General features: G+C 37.3%; 1 protein-coding gene across 12 annotated transcripts in view; it reads left to right on the top strand.

Annotated features, from left to right (window-relative positions):
* The window catches only part of SBF2 (SET binding factor 2), a 265,873-nt gene that overhangs the window by 32,480 nt on the left and 207,069 nt on the right, over positions 1–26,324 (top strand). For all 12 annotated transcript variants that reach the window (XM_082059563.1, XM_082059564.1, XM_082059561.1 and 9 more), the window contains exon 2: positions 16,282–16,370. In XM_082059563.1, coding sequence (XP_081915689.1) covers positions 16,282–16,370 — 89 coding nt within the window. The remainder of the gene's footprint in view (positions 1–16,281; positions 16,371–26,324) is intronic.

Genomic DNA, 26,324 nt, shown 5'->3' with positions numbered 1-26,324 from the left:
ACATTAGGGTGCCTGGCTGTGCTTATGTGTTTCTGTTAAAAATATTTCTAGCCCAAGGAAAGACAAGGATTATCATTGATAATCCTTTTTTAAAAAATATGTAGAGGTGAGAAAATTTTGATATTTGGACCTTCTGCCATTTTTGTTTTGTATGAAAAGGTAGAGGAAATTCAAGGCTGTTCTTAGCCTTGTAGTCTTTCACATACATGTATGTATGCACCTTATTTTTCAAGACTGGTTGAATGCGTTTCTTATTCTGCATTAGAATGTTCTCCAGTCTCAAGTAACAAGGTGCACAGCACTGCACAAACACCACATCGCTCAGGCTCTGCTTCTTGCTAAGTAAATTTCCTGCAGCATCTCTGTTTTCTGTCTCAACTGAATTGTGAGGCTTTCCAACTGAATTGTGAGGCTTTCTATGAGTTAAAATTCATGTTAGGTAATTTAATTTACATTCTTCAGAAGCATATAAAAGAGTGTTCTTAGCTCACATTGTATTCAAAACTGCTGTATGACCAAAAATGCTCTTGGAGAATCACCGTCTCGTGCCTTTCATACCGCTGAATTTTTCTCACTATTATATGAAGAAAACATTCTATATGTGGACTATATAAGGATACCACAAAACTAAAGAGAATTACGTATTGCAGTTTAAAGAATGTGTGTTATTAGGCTGCCAGTGAGAACAGGTTATGGTAAGAACTGGTTTTAGTGGCAATAGAACTACTTAATAAAAATGGCTTTTGTAAGAGTTTCTGTGTGGGGAAGTGGTAACCAAAGATAGTGACATCTTTTATTGAAAGTTTTGTGGTATTATGATGGAAAGTATTTTATAAGTTGAATGACTAAGTTTGTGTTCTGACATCTGGCACAAGAAAAATGTCTTGAGGGTAGCTGTTAGGCTGAAATTAGTAGGCAAAATCTTTGAAAACTAAATGGTGTTTCTTTAAATATAATGGTCTAGGATAATTATGTATTTAGTAGAAGAAAAAGAAGAAATATAGGAGAGAGTGGGCTATTAGCTTCCTTCTCTGCGAGTCATCCATGATTACATGGCCTCATGCTACACATGTTCTCACATCACATCATGCAACCGCTGCTGGATTATACCCCATTTTCCGCAGTGAGGCTCAGGGCTGCATCTGCACTTGGTGTAGGATAAGTATTTTGGATCACACTAATGAAGCAACTCAATCAACATAGCAGCAGTCACTGTAAGATTCTGAAATAAAACTGTGTTTTTTAGGAGCTGTAGTAGTAGACGATACAGCTGCTGCTCCTTTGTAATGGAGCAGTTCCTGAGACAGTTACCAAAATTAGAAAGCTTCAAATCTGAAGCTGTTATGATTCTGTTTGTGTACAGAAAAATGCAGTAACCACTGTTGGAGCTGCGTGTGCATGTGCTGTTGCATTTTAACAAACAGGATCCCACCTATTAAAGTCTGTAAATCGGGCCAGACAATAAAAACTGAAGGGCCCTAACTTGTAGTTCCTCCTTATTTATGTGTATCTTAAGCATTGCATATTGAATCTGAACCTTGCATTTTTACTTTCTTTCCTTTCTACATCTAAACCAATGTGCTCTTGCATTTTTTCCCTTGACTTCTCTTAAGGAACTTGTATGTGATGCATAAGATTATTCCTATGGAAAGCAGGGCGATGCAGTTTTCACCTGGGATGTCTATGTGGAAATGGAATAGTGTAGTGAATTCTGTGCGGTGTGTTGACCAAAGAGAGAATGGTTGTGATGTGTGACTTAAATAACACCTTTCTAGCTGGTAGGAGAGGTAGAGGAAGCTGTTTCATTATCTGTTAGTACAGTAAGCTTGCTTTATTTGCACAGCTAGATTTGATGTTAGCATCAGACTGATAAAGAAGTTAAAAAACAGATTATGCAGGTCTGTCTCATGAGCAAGCTGATCTTCAGTGAGATTAGCTAATATAACCTAACTGTGTAGAAAGAGCCAGTGTTTTTGGATGTATGAGTAATCTTTCAGGTAATTTGCATAAAAATGGAGATGTAAATAATGACAAATGGCTTGGCTTTAAAACATTGATTTGTGTGTTTTGTTGATTTTTGAAAGGAAAAAACATTTTCTTGTTAGCTTTTTGTATGTTACAGATAGCTGCAAAATGTTTGGCTGTCAAAATATTTTAAAAAGCATTCACAAAAATAATTTCATATGCTATGGCCATTTATCTCCGTATTTTTGCTTGGAACTCAGATACACAAAGCTGTATAAACCTATAACTGCATGTTGCTTTTCTTGTAACACTTATGTTCTTTACATAGGTCAGTTTACTCTGAAAGGTATATAAAGATTTAAAGAAAGGTAGAATGTGTTCCATTTTAAAGGAAAAAGTAGTGTCTTTTTTATAATGAAGATTAATCTTTTGTCAAATACAGAGTCCAAACCTTCACGTATGTGACATTCATATAGCTGGAACTATGTTCTACTGCTGTGCTTGCTCTTCCTCATGGAATGGAAAATCTGTGCAGAATCTTCTTTCTGTCTCTGAAAAAATGTACTCTGTGCTCACTTATCATGGGTCTGTATGTTGGTGAGCCCTACATTGAACCGAAGTTATCAGCCAGCCCTGGGAAGCGTTTTGCTTACTCTTTTGCAACATTGCATTCCCTGCTAATTAGAGACATCCGACTCCCTGGTGCCTTTGAAACAAGTCAACGCTTGAGAAGACACATTTGGTCTTGTACAGTGACAGTTTTCCTCATCAGCACAATTTTCAGGTGATAATTCACATTGGTAATCTAATTCTATCTTTTTCAAAGATAGACTGCGGTAGGGATAACATTCCTCATGCCATTTCAATATTTGCTTAGAATCCTGACAGTGGGTCTTAAATAATGTTACACAATGTTACACATAATGTTACACATCGCAATTTTTGGAGAAGAAATTGTGTTCCTCTTAGTGTTTTTTTATGAATCTCTTTAAGAGGGACAATATATCATTTTACATACATTTTGAGAAACCCATTTGCTTTGCATTGCTTCCGCTTTTTCTTTAGAGGTGCAACAGGCATTCATTTTGGAATGCTCTTTTGAATCAGCGTTGTTATGAGAACTTGTCTTGGGGCTCTTTCCTTTTTGCCGGAATTCGAGCTCCGTGACTCCCTCAAACAAAACCAGTTGTTGATTCCATGGGATACAAATGTGTGCTTCAAGGGAAGTCTCAGTGTTTGCCTTGGAAAAATGTCTTTGTCAAAGAGATTACACGTCTTTTACAAAAGAAGACCCAACCCCAAACTTTATCTGTATGCTTATCCCACCCTGTATATCCAGTTACTACTAATCTTATTCTGTCAAATAGGCTAGATCTAATATTATTCTGGCAGTATATGCATCAATTTTGGAATAATTTCTTGAACTCAAGACACTGTTCCTGTAAAAGAATTTTTTCCTGACTTGGATCTTAGAATCAGCAATACAAATAGTGTTAGGATGTTTTGAGTTTAATAGTAACTTCATCTTGTTGATATGCTTCAGGTTCTGTATTCCTGCTTTTGTTGTTTCTAGCTAACAGCTGAAGGGGGTGGAGAGAAGCTGACACAATATGTGCTGCATAAACCCCATTTCCTTAGGAAGCCACCTGGGGAAGGCTGAAGATATCCCGTTAAAGGCAAAGAGACAGCGGTTCCGCAGATGCTCAAAGTACTGAGTTCTGGCAAGTTCTGTGGAAGCAGGTGTTCCAGTAGAAGAACTGTACATGTATTTCAAATTAGAAAAAGCTTACAGTATAGGAAAAATGCTGTTACACAACAGGCTGCTGTAGAGCAGGTGTTAGAGATGCAAAAAAGTTTATCAGTGGTCAGATCTTATTCGACTGATATTCTAACAAGGAGTATCAAACCCTCCAGGAATTCAGGCTTCAGTAGCTTGTTGCTCACCGTGCTACTTCTTCCTCTTCTCATCTAGATTTTTGATGGGTTTTTGTAATGAAGTTTCATGGATTTTTTTTTTTGGTTGGTTTTGGTTGACTTGTTTTTTTCCCTTACTCTTATTTAAGACTTTTTAATCCAAATAGAATTGCAGTATTAGGAAAATTCTTCAGTCTTTTTATATGGTATTTAGTCTGCAACTTGCCTAAATTTTGTAGGGTCTGAAACGGACTATTAAAAATTAAATTTCATGATCATATATGTGAGTTTTCAAAATAAATAACTTATTGTTATACCTTAGATGGCACTTAAAATGAAATTACTTTGAGCAGCATTGTCTTCTTTATTTCTTCGTCGCATGACACTCATTTCTGTAGAATGTCACAGAAGGAATCTGTGTTGGCTTTGTAACCTTGTTTATAAATGTTCACACAGGTATAAATGATGTTGATGTCAAAAGCCCTTTAAATATATTCTTAACATTTTTCAGTAGAGCATAATAGCATGTTTCCGTATTCAGTTTGCTGGGCCTGAATTTTGTTTAGGATTGTAGGATTGTATGATGTCATTCATAGATAAAATTATGACATTCTCTGACTATTACCAAGCATTATTTGGACACTTCCAGAAGCTATAATGTGTTATTTTGTATATCTCCACAAATAGCATATTGTTGGCAAAATGATAAAGGTGGGATTCCCTCCTCTCCTGCCCTGGTTTAGCTGCTCCTAGGAAAAAAATAATAATAGAGGTTAAAACGTGCTTGTACTTCAAAAGTAAAAAAAGAAAAAATAGAGTGTTTCAACATATTTAGGTTATGTTTTAATTATTGCGTTTAGACCTGAGTCTACATATGCAGGAGTCATTTAAATGCATGCTGATTCACAACTCTTGTAGTTACATTCTTCCTTGCCTGTTATGCTGCTACAAAGTCATTTAGGAAAATAAGTTTCAGCAGGTGAAGAGTCATCTTTAAGAGTAAATGTAGGAAGCCTTTTTGTGACGTATTTTCTTTGCTGGATTTTAGAGTATGAATAGATTTTCTTTATACTCAGCGAAATCAGATTACACTTACAGCTTTGGACTTGTAAATGTTTTTATACTTATTCTAACCTTGCAATCTGTGTTTGTTTAAAAAAAAAAGCAACAGGCAAGAAGTAAATCAGGTGAAAGAGAAGTATTTACTCGGGCTAGTTTTGTATCAAGTGTGCTTTATTCAAATTTTGTATGCTGAAATGGGAGTTGATCAAGAAGTTGAAATAATAATATTGAACATTTGAAATAGTTTTAGGGTAGAATTATAATCTTACATTTATGTTTAGAAAATGTCAAAATAAAGCTTAATTTTTAATTATTTGGTATAGCCATTAAAGGTAAATCAAAAAGTGGTTGTGGAAGTTAACTTAATGAAAACCGAAATCAGATTTAATAAATAGGGCAGCGTTATTTCTAAAGCAAAGGAATATACATTCTTCATTAGCACTGAGAAGGTGCCTAATTTTGGGGTTTTTTGGAGCAGTCTGAGAAGCTCTAAGACATTGATTCAGAGCACAAAGCTGAGCACAGTTTTGTCGTCTTAATTTTTATACTTTCCTTGACAATAAATCAAAAAGGTTTTTCCAATACAGCTGGGAAGTCTTGTTCAGTTTGCTGTGTTCAAAAGAATGTTTGTTTAACGTCGAATGTTTATTTTGAAGTCTGACCTCCCCTTCCTATCCAGAAGCTGGCAAAAGTGATTTGTTTGCAAACAAGAAGAGGAATTGTTGGTGAGCAGGAAACTTTCTCCCTGCCAGCTGCCCAAGGTTTTTTCCAATTTCTTGAATATTATGCCAGCCGTTGGATAGGGAGTAACTTGAAAATTATTTAACATTCCTTGTTGCTTTCTTTTGTCTCTTCTTTCCTTTGAAGACTTTTGCGAAGCCATGTTACTGGCCACCCAGCAGAACTACAGTGTGTGTCCGGAAGTGTATTATGTCCCAAAGTTGTATTTGGAAGCAAGAGTCCTGAGATTCAGCTGTTACAGCCAAGCTGCGTATCAGTAATTTATCTAGATAAAATTTGGCGGGAGTTGGAATTGTAGTGAAAGGTGGAGGATGATGATACTGAAGGGTTCTTCAGCAATAACTGACACCTTCATAGGTCCTAGGACAGAAAAGCTTTTTAAAGGACACTTGTTATTACAGGAGTTCCTACGTGGACTATTAAAAACAATAGATACAACAGCAGCAAAAATAAATAGCTTTTTACAGAACTTGCAGTTGAAAAATGCCAGTGAGATTGCCATTGGTCACTAGGGTTTTGGTCATAAGCGTGGCTTTCAAAATGAGACAGAACTGTACATGACTAACAGTTTTTCAGGTATAATAACACTGACTTGGTGACACTTGATCCTGTGGCTCTTCAGAGGGATTAGAAGCTGATGGAGTCACACCTGACCAATCATTGTGTGCAGTGTCAGCCAGGGCCTGATACCGAGCAATACCGGAGGGGCAGCTTTGCAGTAGGTGAAGATGCATCTAACCTATGGTGGTGATTATAACATCCCAATTTATTCCCTCTTCTTCCCCTTTATTCTGCCCATGCTTCCTTTCTCTCTGATTTCCTTCCTCTTCTGCTTTTTATGGTGTTTATCCATTTTCATTTTGCTTTGCATTGGTACAGCTTCAGTGGATGAAGTTCATCCTTAAATGTGAACTTTCCCCAGACTTTTCAAACCTACTTTACAGCTTTTCTAACTGAGTAGCAATCGCTAGCCTTTTTCTCAGGAGAAACACCCATTGTTTTAATGGGATGAGATATGGCATGTATTACCATATTATTTTGCCCCCTTCCAACCCCCATACTTCAACCTAATTAAAATACAAGATAGAATATTTCCCTTCCTTTATTTCCAAAGCACAGCAATGATTTTTGATACCCAGGATTAATTAAGATCATAGTTGACCCGCATAGGTGAATATCTGTTGCAATAGTGGGTCTCGTGAATAAGGTGCTAATCTAAGGTTTGGGTGGTGTTGATGGAGCCTGTTGCCTGTACATCGTTTGGGGCTATAGATCACTTTCTCTGTAGTTCCTTCCCCTGTGTATAAGATGGGTTAATGGCTCTGCAAAATTGAAAAGTACCAAAGTCAAATAAATATTGAAGCATTCAGGAATTTGGACTATCCAAGTATTTCAGGTAGTCCTGACCAGCAGTGCCAGTACATTTGGGGAAAGATTGAAATACCACCTTTTTTTACCCTGAGAAGTTCAACAAATTTTTCCTGTTTACAAAGAAAAGGGCCTGAGTATCATCTTATCCTATTATTTGCTGTATCCTTGGTAATATGGCAAGTCTCCGGAACGTCTGTCGTTCAAATTCCCAAGATTGTTGCTTGCAGTTCTTTGGCTTGATTAAGATGAAGTGTCTATGAATTCTGCCAGTTGTACAAATAGTGTCTGTGGTCGTTGTGGGAAGCCTGTCTTCAATCCGTCTTCCTAAAAGTATCAGCGTTTTGTTTAACCTTTTGTAGCTGTGAGGTTGCAATAGTCTTTCTTCTCTAGAATATATCAGAGTTAAATGCTCTTTATGTAAATTTTCTCGTCCAGGCTACTTCATACTTTAGGATGCACGCAGCCTGTGCTGTGCTGTAATGGGCTTAAGCAGATTTTTTTTGAACTTTATGCCATGTGTTTTAGGCCTATCAAAGAAATATTTCTCTTTCTAGCTATTTAATGTTAGTTCTTCTTTGGTTTCTTGTTCACCTTGCTTCCAGCTCTGATTTCTGTATTGAAACTGAGATAAAATGGGGATATCTTTTGTGGTATTTTCTGTCTTCTGGCATCAAGATTTCTGTGGCAATGTTTTTAAAAGTATTGGGAGACCTCAGATACCTTCCGTTCCCTTTTACAAATGAAGGCATAAGATGGAACATGAGTGGTCTTCGTGCTGCCATGAAGAGCTTTTCCAGAGCTCCTAAAAAGTGACAAGACTCCTTGATAGTTTAAAACTTCTGTTTCAAATCATTTAAGAATTTTGATATGAAAAAGATTTTGCCTCGCAGCAGATTTTAGTGATTTCTTTAGCACTAGGTACTGTTTTGAAAAGAAGGGTAAGCAGTACTCTACTCTGCCACCTACATCTGTATGTTTTTCACACTGACAGTATGTCTTTAACTTTGAACATGCAAAGTTGTGCTTCTGAATACTCAGTGATTTATTAACTTCGCATATAGAATCTATAATGGTAGTTCTGAAGTATTTTGTGTGACATAAAGTTCTCTCAGTGATCTCTAGTGTTTTTCTTCTGAGCAGACCTGAAGATGATCTCTCTTGTAACAGATCACCAAAGTGCTTACATCCAAAGCTTTGCACATAGGATTAACAATACTTAGAGCTCAAATGTATTTTTATCAGGGGTTTGTAAGTGAAAAGACAAAGTTTATCATAGTTCTCATTAATTTGGAATGTAAATTGCATTAACAGCTCGCTTCTGGAATTTCAAGGGCAAGCAAGAGATGGCATGTGACCTTTCATGGGGAAAGATTTATATAAGAAGGGAGTTTAGGGGACTAGGGTTCAGGAACCAGCAAATTATGCCAGAATTTTAATGTGTTGCATGTTTGTATTGTTTAAAGAAAAAGAAGGGAAAAGGGGAAGGAAAAAGAGGGCAGATCAGAAGCGGTTAGCTGGGAAAAAAAAGTTGCTTTTTCCTTAATAGCTTAAGGTATGGACTGCTCATTCAGCTTTCTTAGAGACTGAAATTTTGGTTTTGGTCTTGGACAAATTCACTGTGTATGATCTAGTTGAAGATGTCCCTGCTCATGGCAGGGGATCGGACTACATGACCCTTGAAGGTCCCTTCCAACCCAAACTATTCTGTGATTCTACATATTGTACAGGGACAAGAATATAATGTCTAAAAATTTGAAGCCTGATCTACTGTGTGGTCAGCTTTAATGGATTAAAGGATTAAGCCATTTTAAAGGTAAAGACACTATTCAAAATTGCCGCAATATCTTCGTAATTTTTGCGCCCAGTTTTATATGATGTCTTATAAAATGTAAGAAAAAAAATGCAAAATACTCAGTTAAAGTACAGGAATACTTTTGCTTTTTGTAGGGGTAACTTTAGGAAGCTAAAAATGTGGATATTGAGTAATAATAATGGCAGTAGTTTTGCTGGAAATATGTAATTTGAATTCTTATTACTGCCAGGCATGTTTTGCATATATAATTAATGATGAAAGCAATTACTATTTTACGTGGAGCACACTGTTAATATGCATTGATCTTCCGTGCCATGCTCATGCACATGTATATTCTATTAACTGATATATTTTCTGAGTGATGTGTGTACTGCGCCTGGGTTTAAGCAGTTTCTAAAACCTCCAGAATCTTGTGTGTAATGGATGTGAATTTAGTGAGCAGTGCTAGCTGTGGAGGTTCCACCTGGATTTAGGGCCTCTTGCACATTATTTGAAAGGATACCACAAGACAGAAATCTTTGTATTGATGATGCAAAGATCCTTCTTGCTGGCTGTGGCTATCTGAATTCATTAACACTGGAAGAATCTTTTTTCCCAATTTAAAAACAAGGTGTCAATATTAATGAGTGCCAGTGTTTCCTATTGCTCTCAATAAAGGGAGTGAAATGAAGAGCAAAACTTCTGGGATCTTTGTAGATCTGGGATCTGTAAACCCAACTACCTCTGTGTTTGGAAAATGATTAAAAAGTAAAGATGTGAAGGAAACCTGATTTAACATTGAATTAATATTTGGTATGCGGCCTTGATATTTCTGGGAAGTTGGCAGGAGTTATCAGTAGCATGTATTGAAACAAATTATAGCTGTTGATGAAATCCCATGATCTGATTTTTTTTTTTTTCCTTGTTTCTGCCTGTTGTGCTGAAACAGTTGAGATTGTGAAATCACTGAGGTGTTGAATAGCAGCCACTTCTTGAATAATCTGATCTCTTCAGACATACCTGCTCTGCTGAAAGATGAATGACTTAAGAAAAGTCAGGTGAAGGCAGATATCATCCCCACTTCCTCACCCCAAACCATGGGATTTAGAGACTTCCTGTGGTTTGGCTGTTGTTTAACTAGTTGGGTTGAAAAATGCCAACAGAGAATCAATAGTAATTGCACTAGAAAGTGTTGGAAATGTGTGGTGAGCACACCGGAATGACTAGCTTTTATTATTAAGCTATTTATTATTTATTATTTATTAAGCTATTATTATTTATTATTAAGCTATTGAGTCTTCTCTTGCACAGGTTTTAATCCAGGTAGCAGCGTTAAATGAATTCCTTTGTATTTGCATTCATGTAAAGGAGTAGGGTCCTTAAGACAGACCTTTTCTATCAGTTTGCTTCTGTATAAGGATTAAATGTAAATTTCTGTATTTGGGTGAAGTATATTTCCAGTAAAAGAAAGAAGCTTCTTGTGGCAGGAGCAGGCGAGCTCCTCACTGCCTGGAGAACGGAGATTCTTTCATGTGTCCCTGGGTCTAAACTTCTCACAAAGAATGCAACTTGCACTTTAGTAACTTGTGTATTTGAAAATAACAATTTTGTTTCAAAATTTATCAAATCATGATGAATTTTACGTAGTAATCATAAACATATAAAACTCTGAAATTTGAAGAATTGCCCTGAATTGGAAGGAGTGCAGATTCATTAAAAAGAACCCTGCAGTCCCCACCCCAACCAAATTCTGGTTGGATGTAAAGAGGGCTTCCTATTTATCTCTGTTGTATACAATTTAAAAAACGGTGTGAAATAGTTAAATTTTATGTATTATAAGTTGATAAGTAGATTTGTAAGTCTCTCTCACAGGACTTGTCTGTGGAACAATTAAAAATGCTTTTTAAAAAAGTTTTTCATTCACGTCTGATGGATGTGAATACTTATTTTTCTGATGCTCATATCTTAGATGCAGAAATATTAACTTTATTTTTTTCCTTTAAAGTGTTGCATTTCTGGGATGTATCCTTCATGCATCCTTCCATAAATTATTTTTTCGAACTTCCATCTTTCTTTATATTTTAGTTGATGATTTTCTGAAGATTCATCTTAACTGCTGTGGGCCTTAACTGTGACTGTTTAATATCTGGCATTTTTCTGACACTTCTGCGAGTCCTTCTGAAAAGGATTCCTTTCTAATTTTTTTTTTGCAAGCTTGGATACCAAATCACAGAACCACAGAATGTCAGCGATTGGAAAGGACCTTGAAAGATCGTCTAGGCCAACCCCCCCTGCCGGAGCAGGAACACCCAGATGAGGTTACACAGGAAGGTGTCCAGGCGGGTTTTGAATGTCTGCGGAGTAGGAGACTCCACAACCCCCCTGGGCAGCCTGTTCCAGTGTCTGTCACCCTCACCGTGAAGAAGTTTCTTCCCAAATTTAAATGGAACCTCCTGTGTTCCAGTTTGTACCCATTGCCCCTTGTCTTATCATTGGTTGTCACTGAGAAGAGCCTGGCTCCATCCTCGTGACACTCACCCTTTACATATCTGTAAACATTAATGAGGTCACCCCTCAGTCTCCTCCAAGCTAAAGAGCCCCAGCTCCCTCAGCCTTTCCTCATAAGGGAGATGCTCCGCTCAGTCATCTTCATGGCTCTGCACTGGATTCTGTCAAGCAGTTCCCTGTTCTTCTTGAACTGATAGAAAGTGTTTCTTTTTTTCCAAGAGTGTTTTCCCAAGAATGGTCTCTAAGGTAGAGAAATCGGGAATAACTGTATCCATGCAGAAATGGCTGAGTTTTGGGAGCAGGCAGCAAGTTGTACGAGAGGATATCAGGAACTCCCCTGTGCCGATCCCAGTGGCTCCCAGCCAGCTCTGAAACTGTGTGAAGGCCCCGGGGTGTGTGCCAGGACTGCAGGCAGGAGGTGCGGAAGGGACATTGCTGGGGACACCGCTGGAGACACACTGCTGGAAGCAGTCGCTCTGTGCCAGAAGCAACACTCCCCTGAGGGACACTTGTCACTGGGAACACCCCTGGAGGGACCGCAGCCTGTAGATCTGTGCTGGAGCGGAAGAAAATGAGCAAGAGGCAAGGGACTGCAGAATGAAACCTCTGTGCGTGACCCCAGCCTCCTGCACTGCCCGTGGGCTCACCAAACACATCGAGATGGGTGGATCGACAGGGGAAGCTGAGGCTGGGGAGTGGGGAGAAGTGCTGGACTGAAGTTGGGCCTGAGAAGGGAGAGGAAAGATGTGTTCCCAAATGTTTGTTGAATTGTTTATTGTCTTCTTTGTAGCTGAATCGTGGTCAAAACTTTAATTGGCAATAAATCAAATTGAAGTACCAGTTCCATGAGGCAAGGCTGGTTTTCCTGTGGCAATAACAGTCTATGAAGCAGCCAGTTGTTAATAAACAAACTTTTGTCTAGCCAGTATATACAGTATATAATTATCTTTGAGGGCATTTAAAGCTGCTTAAAACAAGTGATGTCTCAGGCCTAATGAATCAGTAGCTAAATCAAATAGAGAATGCTAAGATGAAATTATGAATTCTTTGAGTATCTAGAGCAATTTAACATGTATTATAATCATACTGATGGTAATCTAATCTTAACTACAAGGAGAATATAATTCAATATCATGGTGTACTGTATTCTGTCTTAAAATCGCCTTCTGAAACTATTTGCAATGTTCTGAACCAGGCTCCAAGTGCTTATTACCGCTCCTCATTTTTTTCTCTTGAAAGCTATTAACTACCCGCTGAAGGGAGAACAACCTAGACCAGCTTGTGCATATTTGCATTTGTACATCTTCGTATGTCTTATTTTTAAATCTGAGAACTTTACCAAGATATGTTATGCAATTAGATTCAAAACTATGTCTTCAATTAGACCATAATAAAGGATCCAGTTGATGACGATTTTGAAAGCATCCTCTACCTGCCTTCAGTACTCCAGAGGAAAAAGTTTGAAGCATGTAGGAGTGTTGTACAGAAACTCTACTTGTGTTTGGTAGTAGAGAGGGGTGAAACAATTTGAAAGTAGAAAGATTAAAGGGTCCATGCTAAAATCTAGTTAAGGATTTGTCTTGGCTTTACTTAAGACTTGAATAGAAGAATTAACGCACGTACAGAAAAGCGCAAAATGATTTTTTCCAAATAGTACTTGGAACATTTTATATGTAATGATTTCAAGACATCTACTCGGCATGCGAAACTTTGATTTAATTGTTGGTTGTTTTGGCATGATTTCCCTTTGATCCCAGAGATGAATTGAAGTGCAAGTTTAGGTTGCATAAGATGTTCAGAGTTGCATTTCTTTCAGGTAAATTCCTGCTGAGATTTATAATCCTTCCTGTAAGCAAGAAGGAATTACACGTGGTAAGGTCTTTTAAACGTGATGGCCAGCATTAGTGTACTTCCAGGGAAAGTGATGTGAAAGGACTGATAATATTTTCACATAAAGGAGTGAATATTACAAATTAAAAAAAAAAAAAATTGTACATCTCTTAATTCTGAATTAAAAGAAGTTCATACACTGTAATGTAGGAGTGTCTTTCTAGCAGTCTACTGAAAAGAGAGCCAGAAGGTTTTGTAGCTTCAAAATGTGCTGGAGAAGAAATTTTGAGCTCTTTTCCTGGATTTCATTATTTAGAGGTGTAGTTGGTAGTGTCAGACAGAGGTCTCAGTCTTTTGAGAACTGGAGTGGATTCAGATTAAAAAAAATTTTGACCTGTGTTCCCACAGGGGGACTTCGGGGACTTTTACATAGCAGGGACTGAACATGTTTTGCTGCTATAATTCTTTGATACTTCCTTCCCAGGCAGTCTGGGTATGTCTTTTCACCTTGGTCCTTCTGCCCTTTCTCACTGGTGGCCTCTCGACCACGAGTTCTCCTCTACTTGGAGGGTGCTCGTGCTCCTTGGCTGTAGTTCTTTGCTGGCTCTTCCTTGTTCCACCTGCCAGTATTAGAACAACTAGAGGAAGAAGAGATTTGACAAAGATATAACTTGTGAAAAACAGACAACGTGGTAATTTGAGACTCTTAACTCAACAATGGAAGAAGTTCTGATACTGAGTCAGTGAAGCAAGAGCCCGCTCAGAGTGAAGGGGAGAGCGGTAGGGGCTCTCTAGGTGACTGCAGAAAGGAATGGGAGGAAAGAGGAGTTCTCTGAGTAGGATGTCGAATGTGAAGGGCAAGAGGAGAGCAGAGGAGGCTGAAGGCTCTTTATTGCATGCTAGCAACAAAATAAATATGAATTCCTGCCATATGCAGTTGAAAATGTAGCTCTTCTTTTTTTCCATGCAAGAAGGAAATGGACTGGAAGGCTGTAGAAGAAAGGAGGAATGCAGGAGTGTTCGCCTGCGGTAGGAGGGAAGGGGTGGAACTGGCTGTTCTTCTGAGAGCTGTTGAGGGAGGGAATGGTAAAGCCTTTCTGTTTATGCCTCCTAATTTTCGAAGGATGTTGAGATGAAATGGTGAGGGGAGTAGAGTGATAATTCAGTAGAAGATGCTGTGTAACAAATAATACCTGGAGCAACACTTGATCTCAAACAAGTGAAATTAGTGACTGATGACTGTTTTAAGTTCTTACAGTCTAATAGATATTGAGCTCCCTTTCCTTACAAAAAACTGCAGCTGTAGCCATGTCTGTGTTTGTTTCTTGGTTTCTGGCATATCCTACCTGTGCTGTCTTGGCACCTCTGCAGCTTCTCTTGATATCTCCTTTGGCTTTTAACTTGCTGATTACATCTCTTAGTGCTACTTAGAACTCAGCTAGCCCAGGCTGATTGCAGGTCTTCACCAGGCTGCCCTTGGGAATCACAATCAGCATGTGCTGTCTTGGGGGTAAGATTGCTGTTTGGAATTTACTCTGTGTAGTTTACGTGCCCATTGTACCAAAAACATCTATTCCTAAGTTATTTTCAATAGAAAAAAACATGGAAAGATGTGTAAAACTACATAAACTGGAGAAAATACTGCTTAATGTATTGTCAGATTGATTCTACCTAAATGCCTTGTACAATTTATTGTGGGTTTTAAGACAGAAGGAAACTCAAACTATGAATGAGCAGGAAACTTAAAGGAAGTGTATTTTTTTCGACCATACCATTGATTTATGAATTGCTTTACGCTAGCAGACTAGAGTTGTGTCAGACTGAAAGCTGTTTTTTATGGTGAAGCCAGGAAAATAATGTATTCATTGCTGCTGCTTGGGTGTCTACAGAGGAAGCAACACATATGGACTGTTACTACTAATGCAGAATTCATACTGTTTCATAATATCAAAGCGTAGTTTTGAGAATTTTACAAGAAAATGTTTACAATTTTTAATGTTTAATCTCAAAGAAAGGTGATCCAATCAAATGTGATAGGTCAGTGAAGATACTTCAAGCGCTTGCAAATGTCCATTTTGCCATTTAGGAAGCTTTATGGAAGCTGGTTCCTTAAGTATCTGTTTTTATTTTAAAATAAAAGGAAAGAATGAGAGTTTGGGCCTCTCATCTCTACCCAGCGATTGACTTGCAAACGTGTGTGTTTTGTGTCTGCTTATCTATGGAATTACATGGAAATCATCCCAGAGATGCAGAAATTGCTTGAGTGAGGACGCACAGATAGGTAGTATTATCACAGAAATCTTGTTTTCTTGGGTTTAAATGTGTATAAATGTTAGACAGGACTGACTGGTGGTGTATCCTTCAGCTAAAATTCAGTTAAAACCATGATTATATTTTCAAGATGTACTCCAGGACTCCAGAAGATGAAGAACAAAATTCATGTTTGTTTGCGCATTCCTGTAACATTCCGGGTGACAGGACATTACAGTTCAATATTTGTGATGTTTATGAAGGGCTTTCTATCTATACCACTGTGGCTTTTAAAAAAGGAAGAGGTAAAAAAGAAGACAATTGCATAAGAGAAGTTATCAGAAATTAGCAGTTTTTCTCTACATCTTTCAGCACGGAAGATCACTACTAGCTTGTCCAAGGAAACCAACTAGAAATACTGGCAAGAAACTAGAGTGTCCTGCATAAATCACATACATTTTTTAATCTATAGACTTCTTTTTGAAGACTGCACGTTGACAAATGTTTGATTTCTTTTTTAAATATCACATTATCTATTGTATTAGTTTTTAATTTACTACTGTTTTTAGAGAGAGATTAGAATTACCAGTCATCATCTGTCACTTTGAAAACAAGTGTGAGGGGCATGGGCCGGATGCCACTTGAAGCTTCATTTCATGTAGTCACTCCTTGTGCTATTACTGGAGACTGTATTTATTATATGGCTTGCAGGACACATTTGAGGAGCCTGTTCTGCCTCTTGTGGTGAAATATTTCCTAATATTGGGTATAATCTGAAAATAATCCCAAATTTATAGCAATTTAAATTCTACCAGTTTATCTTTAAGTAATTGAATTTTATCTTTCAGCAGGCCCAACAGAAGGTTTCGGAAAAATAATACAAAGATTTCCTCAGAAGGACTGGGAAGACACTCCTTTTCCACAGGGAATAGAGTTGGTAAGTTTGCGTTACTTTTTATGATTTTTTTAGAATTTATTTCATACACAATTCAAAGATCTGTCTGCCTTTGTGCAATAATCCGTATCATCTAACCTGACAGGGAATGGATGGAAATTACATGAGTCAAAGGGATAGATAGTAGCTTTAAGAATAATAAATTTGACTAACAGAAGAGAATTTATTCTGGTCTGTACCACTAAGTAGATAACTCTATTATACAGGAAAACTTTGTTGCAATGTTAGTAACAGTGTATTTAAAATAAATGTTCATTTGTGTCAGTAATGTTATCATTGCCTATGTTTTTAGAAGCATCCTTCAGCTGGCAGATGACTTTTCATTGCCGTGTTCAAATAAATACAAATGTGTATTTGTATATTATAGATTATTAAAAAATAATATCTGGCCTAATGAGAACAGTCAGTTTTTACCCAGTATTCTGTCCTTGACAGATGGTATAATGGGTGCTTACACTGGACAAGGCGAGCGTACAGTGATCTGTTTTAAACACCTTCTCTGAGAATTCACAAAGTGCCACTTCTTTCCTTTTCTTGGTCTCATATTGTGAGACACAATGAGAAGTTAAATCTCACTCATCCAGATCGGGGCTTCATTAAACATACAGCCCTAAAAATCCTGCAGCGAAAGGAAATACTGTGGTCACACTCTGCAAATGAGGTTTCTGAGAACTGAGTGAAACTTACAGCTGTGAACTTCGGAACATGTGGGACAGGATGAGCTGTAGAAGGAGATGGCCTGTAGGAAATGTTGCAATAAAGTATTTGTGCTGTGGGACAAATCAGCAGCGGACAAAGGCACTGACTCTTTGCTGAGTTTATTCCCCAGCTATAGGAAGCTTTTACCAGGGTGATAGCTTAGAACCAGTGCTCAGCTTGTGTCATCACACACCGGTGCTGTCTTCTCCAGGGAGGCGGGGGGGGATCTTACTCCTCACCGCGTGCTCCCTGCTGTAGCAGAGGTTGATGTTATTCACTGGGCACTGCTGTACGCGACTGGTTGCTCGTTCTCTTCGTGGTTTTCATTTCTTCATAGTCCAGCATAAGCCGTATGTTTTGGCGGGATGTCACACATTAGTTCCTGGTGTAAGCATTATTTCTGATACACGTGATGGATAGTTACAGCTTTTGCGGTACGCTTGCATAATGCTACATTTGGCAATGTAGTGCTGTGCTGAAACAATGGAAGCTCTTGCTTTCTCTGAAGTGTTCCTACTACTGTTACAACATTATACCACTCTGTATAGCAATTGCTGTTTGCTGTAGCTAGTCATTCTCTACTTAATACTGTCCTAGCCAGCATATGCTCGATAGCTGCTGATTGAGTTTGGATAAGTGGCTTTTTTATATAGTACGCACAGTTGTAGTTCATTAGAAGAGAAATAAATTTTTGATGCCAAGGCTTAGGGGTGTTTTCTTTTTTTAACCACTCTCTTGGGGTTGAACTAGGTGGTTTGATCTTGCCTTAAACAACTGCAAGAGTTTGAGTCATACTGAGATTTATTTTGTCATAAAAATATTCCTTAGTTACTTCAAAGAAAGTATAGTGTTTGACTTCCAGTGATGTTTTGAAACCAATGAGCACAGCTTCTTTTAAAGCAGTGAAGCTTCTGTGTGATATATCTGTACCCAAATGTTCTTTCCCATTTAATTGTAGGATGTTACTATGACAAGAAATAACTTTATAAAGGAAGATTTTTAAAATATTTTTCTTTACAAAACCAAATCATTATATTTGTATCAGTTCTCAAATGACTGATTAGGCAAAGCCGTTAAGACTTTAAACTTCCAAACTAAAATGAAATCTGACAAACTAAAAGTTAAGGACATCTATTCGGCCAGTTGGCAAAATGAATCAAATTTTGATTTGCTTTCCAAACGTCCTGTTTGACACCTTAAGGGCAACTTCAATATCATTAAGAAAGTAACAAGCAAACTTTGTTGGGGGGAGAAACTGTAAGAATAGAATAGTTGACGTAAATGTATATGAGAATGAAGGTAGACATTTTTATGAATAGCACATAGTTCTGTTACTAATTTGAGTTAAAAATCCTTTTAAGTGTGCTTCCTCTCCTTTGAGTAAAGGATCTTTAGGGAATTACATGGTTTCACTGAAATGGAAACAAAGCAATGATTTGTATCTGAAAAACATGTTAAACTCTTTTCTTTCGTGAAGGAAAAAGAGGCCAAAGATTTTCATGCCATGAATCATGGTGATCTTGAGCTGATTGTTGGTGAAGATCTCATTACCCCTACATCTCCTTTATAAAGCAAATTATTGGCCTGTGAATTTGGACATTTGGATGTCCAAGGGTTTTTTTGCCAAATAAGTAAGTTGGATCAGACAGTTAACCTTGGCATCTAATGGGTGTTATGATCTAGTAGTTGTCTCTCATTCATGTTAGTATAGCATTTTATGAAACGAGGCGGGAGGTAAATAGTGAAAAAGCCCTATGCCTACCCCTACCTGCAAAGTTTTAATACTTTAAAATGGAAAATGCCTGTTTGGGACCCCTTGTGATCTCCATAGCTTGTAGGGATGCTGTTAGTCCAAGCTTTAGACAAAAACTAATAGACAAAATCCCCTGAGACTTTTGTGGAGGTCTCTTCTCTTTCACTAATCCTGCGTGCTCCCCTGTCCTGCTGGGCTTCAATTTGGGTGGTCAGATTTCTGAGACATAAATTAAGACAATATAGAGAACAGAGTTGTGCAGGTCATTTTTAAGTTAAGTAATAACACTGTAAATAATATTTTTTATTTTGTTGAGCCCAGTTTTGAAAAATGGGCTAAAATGGGAAAACTGTGCCTAATGGAGCTGCCCTCAGCTGAGTGAAAAGGGATCATTTTGAGAACATCTTATCTAAGAAAGCTGGTGACCCTATTTCAACTTTTACCCCTGACTATATTTGTAGTTTTGTTAGTTTGATGCAAGTATGTAGAGAATTGGGCCATTATGAAATCTAATTGCAGTTTGAACTTTATAGAAGAGTATTATATTTGCAGTATATATATATATGTATTCTGTATTAAAGGATTAAGAGTTACTTATTGTTTCTATTTTTATGTGTGTAGCGTGTTAGCTATATTCTGGTCTTGTTTAACAAATACATATGTTATTAAAGAAACACATTGTCCAAAATTCAACAGAAGTATATTTTATGAAATGTTACTGAAATCAAGTGTTTTAATTTGTCTTATTAAATAAATTGTGTGTCTTCTGGGTGTCAGTGGTGAGCAAAGCCATGAGCTTCTGTTGAGGGAAAGATACACTGACTGAGATCTACTGACAGTATCTTCATAGAGCTTCTGCATCTCAGTAAATTACCTAAAGACATTTTTCTTAATTTTACACGCTTTGCTTTTGCCGTTTTTCTAATGGCTTCACAGCTTTTAACTTTGTTCTGTTTATAACTGAATACAGAGACTTTGAGAAGTGAGCCACCTGCAAATTGCTGTGAAACACGGTATTAATGGATTATTAATCGTTACAGTAACTACTAGGGGCCCTAATACTTTTTTACTGTTTGTTGAATTGTGATATAACTGAGAATAAGGTATGTTATTTGTTAATATTATATATTGTACATACTGACTGTTACTTCAAAAACAGTAAGATGCTCTTTGATTTTCTAGAGCTTTTGTGGGCTATTCAAGAGGAATATAGGAAACCTTTTAAATAATTTCAGCTTAGAATCTGAGCATCTGCAGTTTACTGACGAATAACAGTCTGCAGGTTGCTGACAAATACAAGTCAAGGTGAGTTTTCTCAAGTTTCATGGAAGTAAGCTGGCTTTGAGGAATAAAGAGAGATTTATACTCATGAATGAAATTTTTAAAATATTTGGTCCAGAAAAGCATTTAAGTCATTGATTTCCAAAAAAATGCAGTTAGAACATACCAATCTGATAGTTGCCACTCATAATATTTTAAATGAACATGTTTGCATATCCTTCTCCATTGTCTGTTTCAGAGCACTTATTTCAGCTTTACACAGATGCAGCTTAAATTTAAAAATGACGCTCTGAAATCAGTTGAGACGTATAGAACAGTTTAAATCAGAGTAATCACATTTCTTGTTATTGCTTGTAGAAACAATCTTTGAGAGAGTATGTTGTTCCATGAGTTAGCTTTATATTTCTGCATATTTTTCTTATAATCCAATTTTAATTCTGCTATGTACCTTTCTACACACCATAATTTGTTACACATCAAAGGAGGAAGCTCTGGTATGTTACCCTGCACACTCATTTTTGTCCTAGGGCTAAATTAGCTAAACCAACTGTCACCTGCATTACTCAGTGTTGGGAGGCTAATGTGAATTAGGCCAATACCTGGAAATAGATACGATGTCTTAAGTTTAAACTGAATATAATGTGCTTGTGTAGTTTCTGATTAGCGGGGAAGAAAATTTCCCACTAGAACTGGTGGTGCTGGTAGTAGTCGTGTCATGAATTAGTAATTTTCATTTCAAGCATGTGCAGCTATAGAAGGAACATACATTTCTAGACAAGCTAATCACCTATCCAAATAATTACCTAAATGAGAAGATGTAATTGTAAATTGTAAAAACTGTTATTTAATACAATCCCTCGAAGACAGCTTACATGCATTATGATACTAAGATAAGTGCTTCTGAGGAAAGACTGTGTGTCCTTTTGAGATGTGGCAGGATGCCTGCTCTGTCTGGAGAAGGAGTTGGTGTTGTTGGAATGAGCTTATTACTCCTGTGTGTAGAACCTTGTCTTTGCTGTAGATCTCAGCATTTCTGCACCTTTGAGCAGCTTCAGGTATGAACTCTTAAACAGACATGAAGATGTCTTTTATCAAATACCGAATTCAGCTTTCAAATTCTGACTGACCTGAGACCTGACATATGAAAAAAATCAAATGAGAGCAAGAAATGCTATTTATGTATTTTCAAAGTATATCTGTATTTTGACCATTCTGGTGAAAATCAACTTTGTAGTCCTTTCCAGATTTCCACTCTGAGATCTTAAGTGAATATACACTGCTGTTGGTGTTTCACAGTGGGGTCAGGGAGAAGAAAGCTATCAAAAAAACCCCAAACAAACCCAAAAACCAACTAGTTTGTCTTCAGAGTTGCATTGAAAAACAAAATTTCTGTCAGTGAATTGAAGGCATTTTATGGTAAGCCAGATTTTAAAGTAGTGAACTCCTAAACTATTGGAGATCCCCAGTGCAGAGTCTCTGAAAAATCATTACATATGCTGTGAAAAGTAATACTTTTAAAATGCAAGTGCTAATCACTTAGTGTTCTTTTTACTTTACCGCTTTGGTGTATGGCATCTTTTATAGGGAAAAAAATATCTGATTCTTGAACATTTTTACTAGTTATTTTAAATAAGACATAAGAGACAAACAGGGTTGCAGATTAGCCAGCTAAGGCCTGAAGTGATTAAAGTTTTAAGGGGGTTAATCTTTAAATGCTTCAGTCTTAGCTAGCTGATCTGTAAGCCAATTTTTCTGCAACATTAATGCTTTTAAGGACCTGAATAAAGGGTTGTAGCATCCATTTATCCTTCAATACACTTAGTCAGCTGCAGAGATCTTGGTTTTGTGAGTTTTCTTCCTCTTTCCCCTGAAACTTTTTTTACCTTTCAGAAATCATTACATATGTAATTATTTAATGAACAACTTCATGACAGAGCTCAGTGTAGCACTTAATGCATTGTGTTCTCTTTCGTTCTCCTTATGTTGAAGTACTGGTGCTTTCAGCAGTTAGTAGGAAACAGATGATAGCAAAAATGCGGCTAACTTTTTTGTTGGACTTCTATTATGGGCTCAGTTTATATTCATTTAACTTGTCTATATTAGCCTCCAGTGGAAAACCTAGAGTGCCGTAAATGTGTTGTATTTTACAGTGTTGTCTCTGCTGTGCTGTAAAATAGTTATATTCTGGTTTTAGAATCCCACTGCTTTTACTGAGTGTGTTTTAGCTCCTGGATTTTGTAGACTAGTGTGGTAAAATAATTTGATATTGAAATTGAAGGATTTGCAGGTAGTCCTTGTCTAGCAAAACTTAAATAAATACTGCGAAAGTGTGCAGTTTATATTTTCTCTTTCATTCTTGATATTTTCAATTGAAGGGAAAAAAAAAAGAAGAAAAATGGAACACTTTTAATACAGTCAATATTTCTAGTAAAAATGGTGAAATATTGAAGTGACACCTGTTTGGAATTTCAAATCTGTAATCTTTCCATGGAGATTATTAAAGGTAGAGGGTACTGAAGTGTAATCTTTTTTATAACTATGAAGGTGTTTCAAGAGACCTTTTTTTATTTGCTGCTGAAAGAAGTTTGAAGTTAAATTATGTTTAGGTTTTCTGGAGGAGAAAACCATTTTTATAAGCTTCCTTAAGAAATGCAGATGTTTTTAGAATCATAGAATGACTTGGGTTAGTTAGTTTTCTTCATTCTTGGTATCTGTCATCTCCACAAGTAATACTTGGCTGCTTAAGATGGTCTTTTCCAGCTAAGCTCTGGGTGTGATTCAGTATCTGTATTACCTCTGCGTAAGTTTGTCTCATCTTTAAACAGCAGAGGAAAGACTGCAACACAGACATTTCAGTCTCTGCTTTGGGGGGTTTTGCATAACAATCAAGCAGAGGAGATTCTGAGACCCACAGTTAAGTCATGTGGTGTTTTAACGTTTACAAAGCTATGTGAGTATCTTGGGATTTTCAGCGTATAGCTAATATACTTGTCTGTGAGAAGTCTTCTGGAGGCACTGCTTTTACTGAAGGTCCTGAAATTTTGATTATTAAATGGTTTGGGGTGGTTGTTTTTTGTGTGTGTGTGGTTGTTGTTGCTGTTTTTGTGGGGTATTTTTTGTGTGTATGTTGTGGTTTTTTTTTTTTTTTAACATTGCTTGTTTAATGGATAATGGAGATAAGGGAGGTATGCGTGGAATGCAGTGATGCAAATGTGATTATGTGATTATGCTTCATTTAAATACTGTTACCATGATGGAACCATATTAGTATCATCATTCTTACTCTCTGAATTCCCGCTCGTGTGGGTGCTGGAGAATGATCTGTAGTTTGTCCCCTTGGCAGTCCCATCTGCCTAAGTCCAGCCCATTTAGGGTTGTGGTTTTGCACAGATGTGGTGTTTTTATCTGCCCCTGTTGCTTCTCTGAGATTTGAGAGGATGAAGGATCATGGAGCATTCTTTGTGCTCTTCAGTTTCACAGGATGCAAGTCAAGAGAGTATAATACCCTTCCAATAAATGGTTTTGGGGCTAGTTTGTCTCAGTAAGAATTTTTTCCCTATAGGTTTATCCTCCTATCTGTATGTACTCAGTGTGAACGTATAAACAGTAGTGAATATCTTTCATGCTTACTTAGAGGAACTAAGAAATAATCAAGACTAAAGAGGGAGAGAGTCATGAAACTCAAACACGTGGTATGAAAATGGGGTATATATCCAGAAATCAAAACTGAGGAGCAGAAATAATTATGTTTCATTTTTTTTTGAGTTGAAAAAGTATGAGCAAAATTTTTTTTTTTTTTTAATTCTTTTCAGTACTGAAAGGCCACAATAAGGTCTCCCCAGAGCCTTCTCTTCTCCAGGCTGAACAACCCCAGCTCTCTCAGCCTGTCCTCATAGAGAGCTGTTCCAGCCCTCTGATGATTTCTGTGGCTCCTCTGGCCCCTCTCCAACAGGTCCATGTCTGTCCTGTGCTGAGGAACCAGAGCTGGATGCAGCACTGCAGGTGGGGTCTCACCAGAGCAGAGCAGAGGGGCAGAATCACCTCCCTGCCCTGCTGGCCGTTCTTCTTTTGGAACAGCCCAAGATATGATTGACCTTCTGGGCTGCAAGTGCACATCGCTGGCTCATGTCCCAACTTTCGTCCCCCAGGAGCCCCAGGTCCTTCTCCGCAGGGCTGCTCTCAGTCCCTTCGTCCCCAGCCTGGATTGATAGCCTGGGTTGATAAAATGCCCATGTTTTGTTTCAGCTCATTATTACAGATAATTGTTTGTCAGCCTTCTGTAAGAAATTAGAACTTTTTTTACGCTCGAAGTGCTGTAATTTAGGCATTTTTTGACGTAAGTTTCGGGGCGGGGGGGTTGTTTGTTTGTTTTGCTTTTTCTGTGTGTTTGAGCAAGGAGCTGAGAATTTGTGTGGTTTTGGAGAGTGCCAGAAAGGAAGACTGTTGACTATTGAATTTATAACTATATATCCAGTTGTCACAAAGCTATCCTGTCTAAAGAGTTCTGTGAAGGAGCAGAAAGGCAGATAATGTGCATCTAATCAAATACAGTCTATTGGGCTGAATACAAGATTGTGAAATTTGAACTGGACCATTGAATGTGTTCTGGGAATCCAGAAATAGTTTATTTGTGAAGTTGATTCCTATGACTATAAATCAGTTTGGAATATTTTCTAATAGTTCAAGAAAACAGACTAGTGGAAAATAAAGGCTGTTTTACTTTTTTCTGAACAAATTTGTTAATAGTTTGTGTTTTGTTAAAGCTGATACAGTTCATGCTGGGAATTTTTCTTTGGTAGCACTTGTAAATCGTGGTATTTCCCCAACTCCTCCATTTGACCAATTTTTTAATTTGTACTCTATATGTATTTTGTTATATTTGATGCAAGTTTCTTCTGCTGGTTTAAATCATCTCAGCAGTTTTAAAGCTTGACTTCTTAAACTTGACAATTTCGTGATGCCTTTATACAGTAGAAGTGCTTATTCATAATATATTATAAAAGGTGTATCCTAGTTGTGTTCATTAAAAAGAAAGAACAATAATAAATATTAAGAGGGCCCTTCACAGTTTTGCATATTCAGTGTGGTGCAGCTCCTTGTATCAGTCTGTATTATCCAGTTAGAAGCCAAACAGAAGCACTGGTGCAGAGACTTTGCTGTTCCAGTTCGTGTAACTCCTGTTTGGTGGTGGTTAAGCGTCAAAAGGAGTTGAATTTATAAATCCTGACATTGAAGATGTTGGTTTCTTAGTTTGTTTATAAAGCAAAGACTATTTAATAATGTTTCATTATGGCATGTTGATGCCGTCTTGTGACTAATTCCATGGAGTTGGCAAAACCTCTTTCAGATCTTTCAGTTTTTATTGTACAGCTGGTTTAGACTTTTGTCTATTTCCTAATAACGTTGTTTTCTTTTGTACAAAGCCTCGTATTTGTGGATGGAAAAAGGAAAAGTTTGTGAATAAAAATGCAGGTTAGAAGATAGAAAAGAGAGTCATGCTATTTAGATGACCCTCTTCCTCCTGTATTATTCTTTAATAATAAGGTCTTTAACTTCTGGTGTGATTCTGATATCTTGATTTTAGTAAGGACTTGGCAAATGACTATGAGAATTTTAATGAAGAAACCTCCTTATTTTAATGAAAAAGTCAATAAACAGTAATTTTAGGAAGTTTGCTTTTGATCATAGTAAACTAAAAGAATAAAGAATTAATGTATGTTTATATGCAAAATGCAATTTGTTTTAAGAGGAAGAAGAAAAATATAAATATATTCAGATCTGTTTTGTAAGCGCTTATTTTAGGGCTGGTCACTGACGAAGAAGTTTTGTCTTTATATTGAAATTGTCCCGAGTGGGGATCTGCCATAAGCGTGGCTTCTTATAGCGAGTTCTGAGTACAGAACCAGTATTGCAGAACCAGTAATTTTGTCAGCAGTTTACCTGGACTTGTCCTTGCAAAAACTTTTCTGCTTTCTCTGTCTTCATTGCCCTGTGAACGTCAGAAATAAACTGATGCAGGTCAACACCTTCAGAAGTGCAGATTTGTAAGAGGAGAGTATTAAAGCTGCAGTCTGGTCCATGAGGTGTTAGAGCCTTTTCTAATGTTGCTGGGAGACACCTCTCTCAGGTAGGTTTAGTTCCAGTGTCTTTACATTTTTCAAAGCCATGTTGTCAAAGAATCATTTGAACAGGTGCTTTTATTT

Source organism: Streptopelia decaocto (genome assembly GCF_964273445.1).
Source record: "Streptopelia decaocto genome assembly, chromosome: 7".
Classification (NCBI taxonomy): domain Eukaryota; kingdom Metazoa; phylum Chordata; class Aves; order Columbiformes; family Columbidae; genus Streptopelia; species Streptopelia decaocto.
This window is presented reverse-complemented; position numbering and strand designations above follow the sequence as displayed.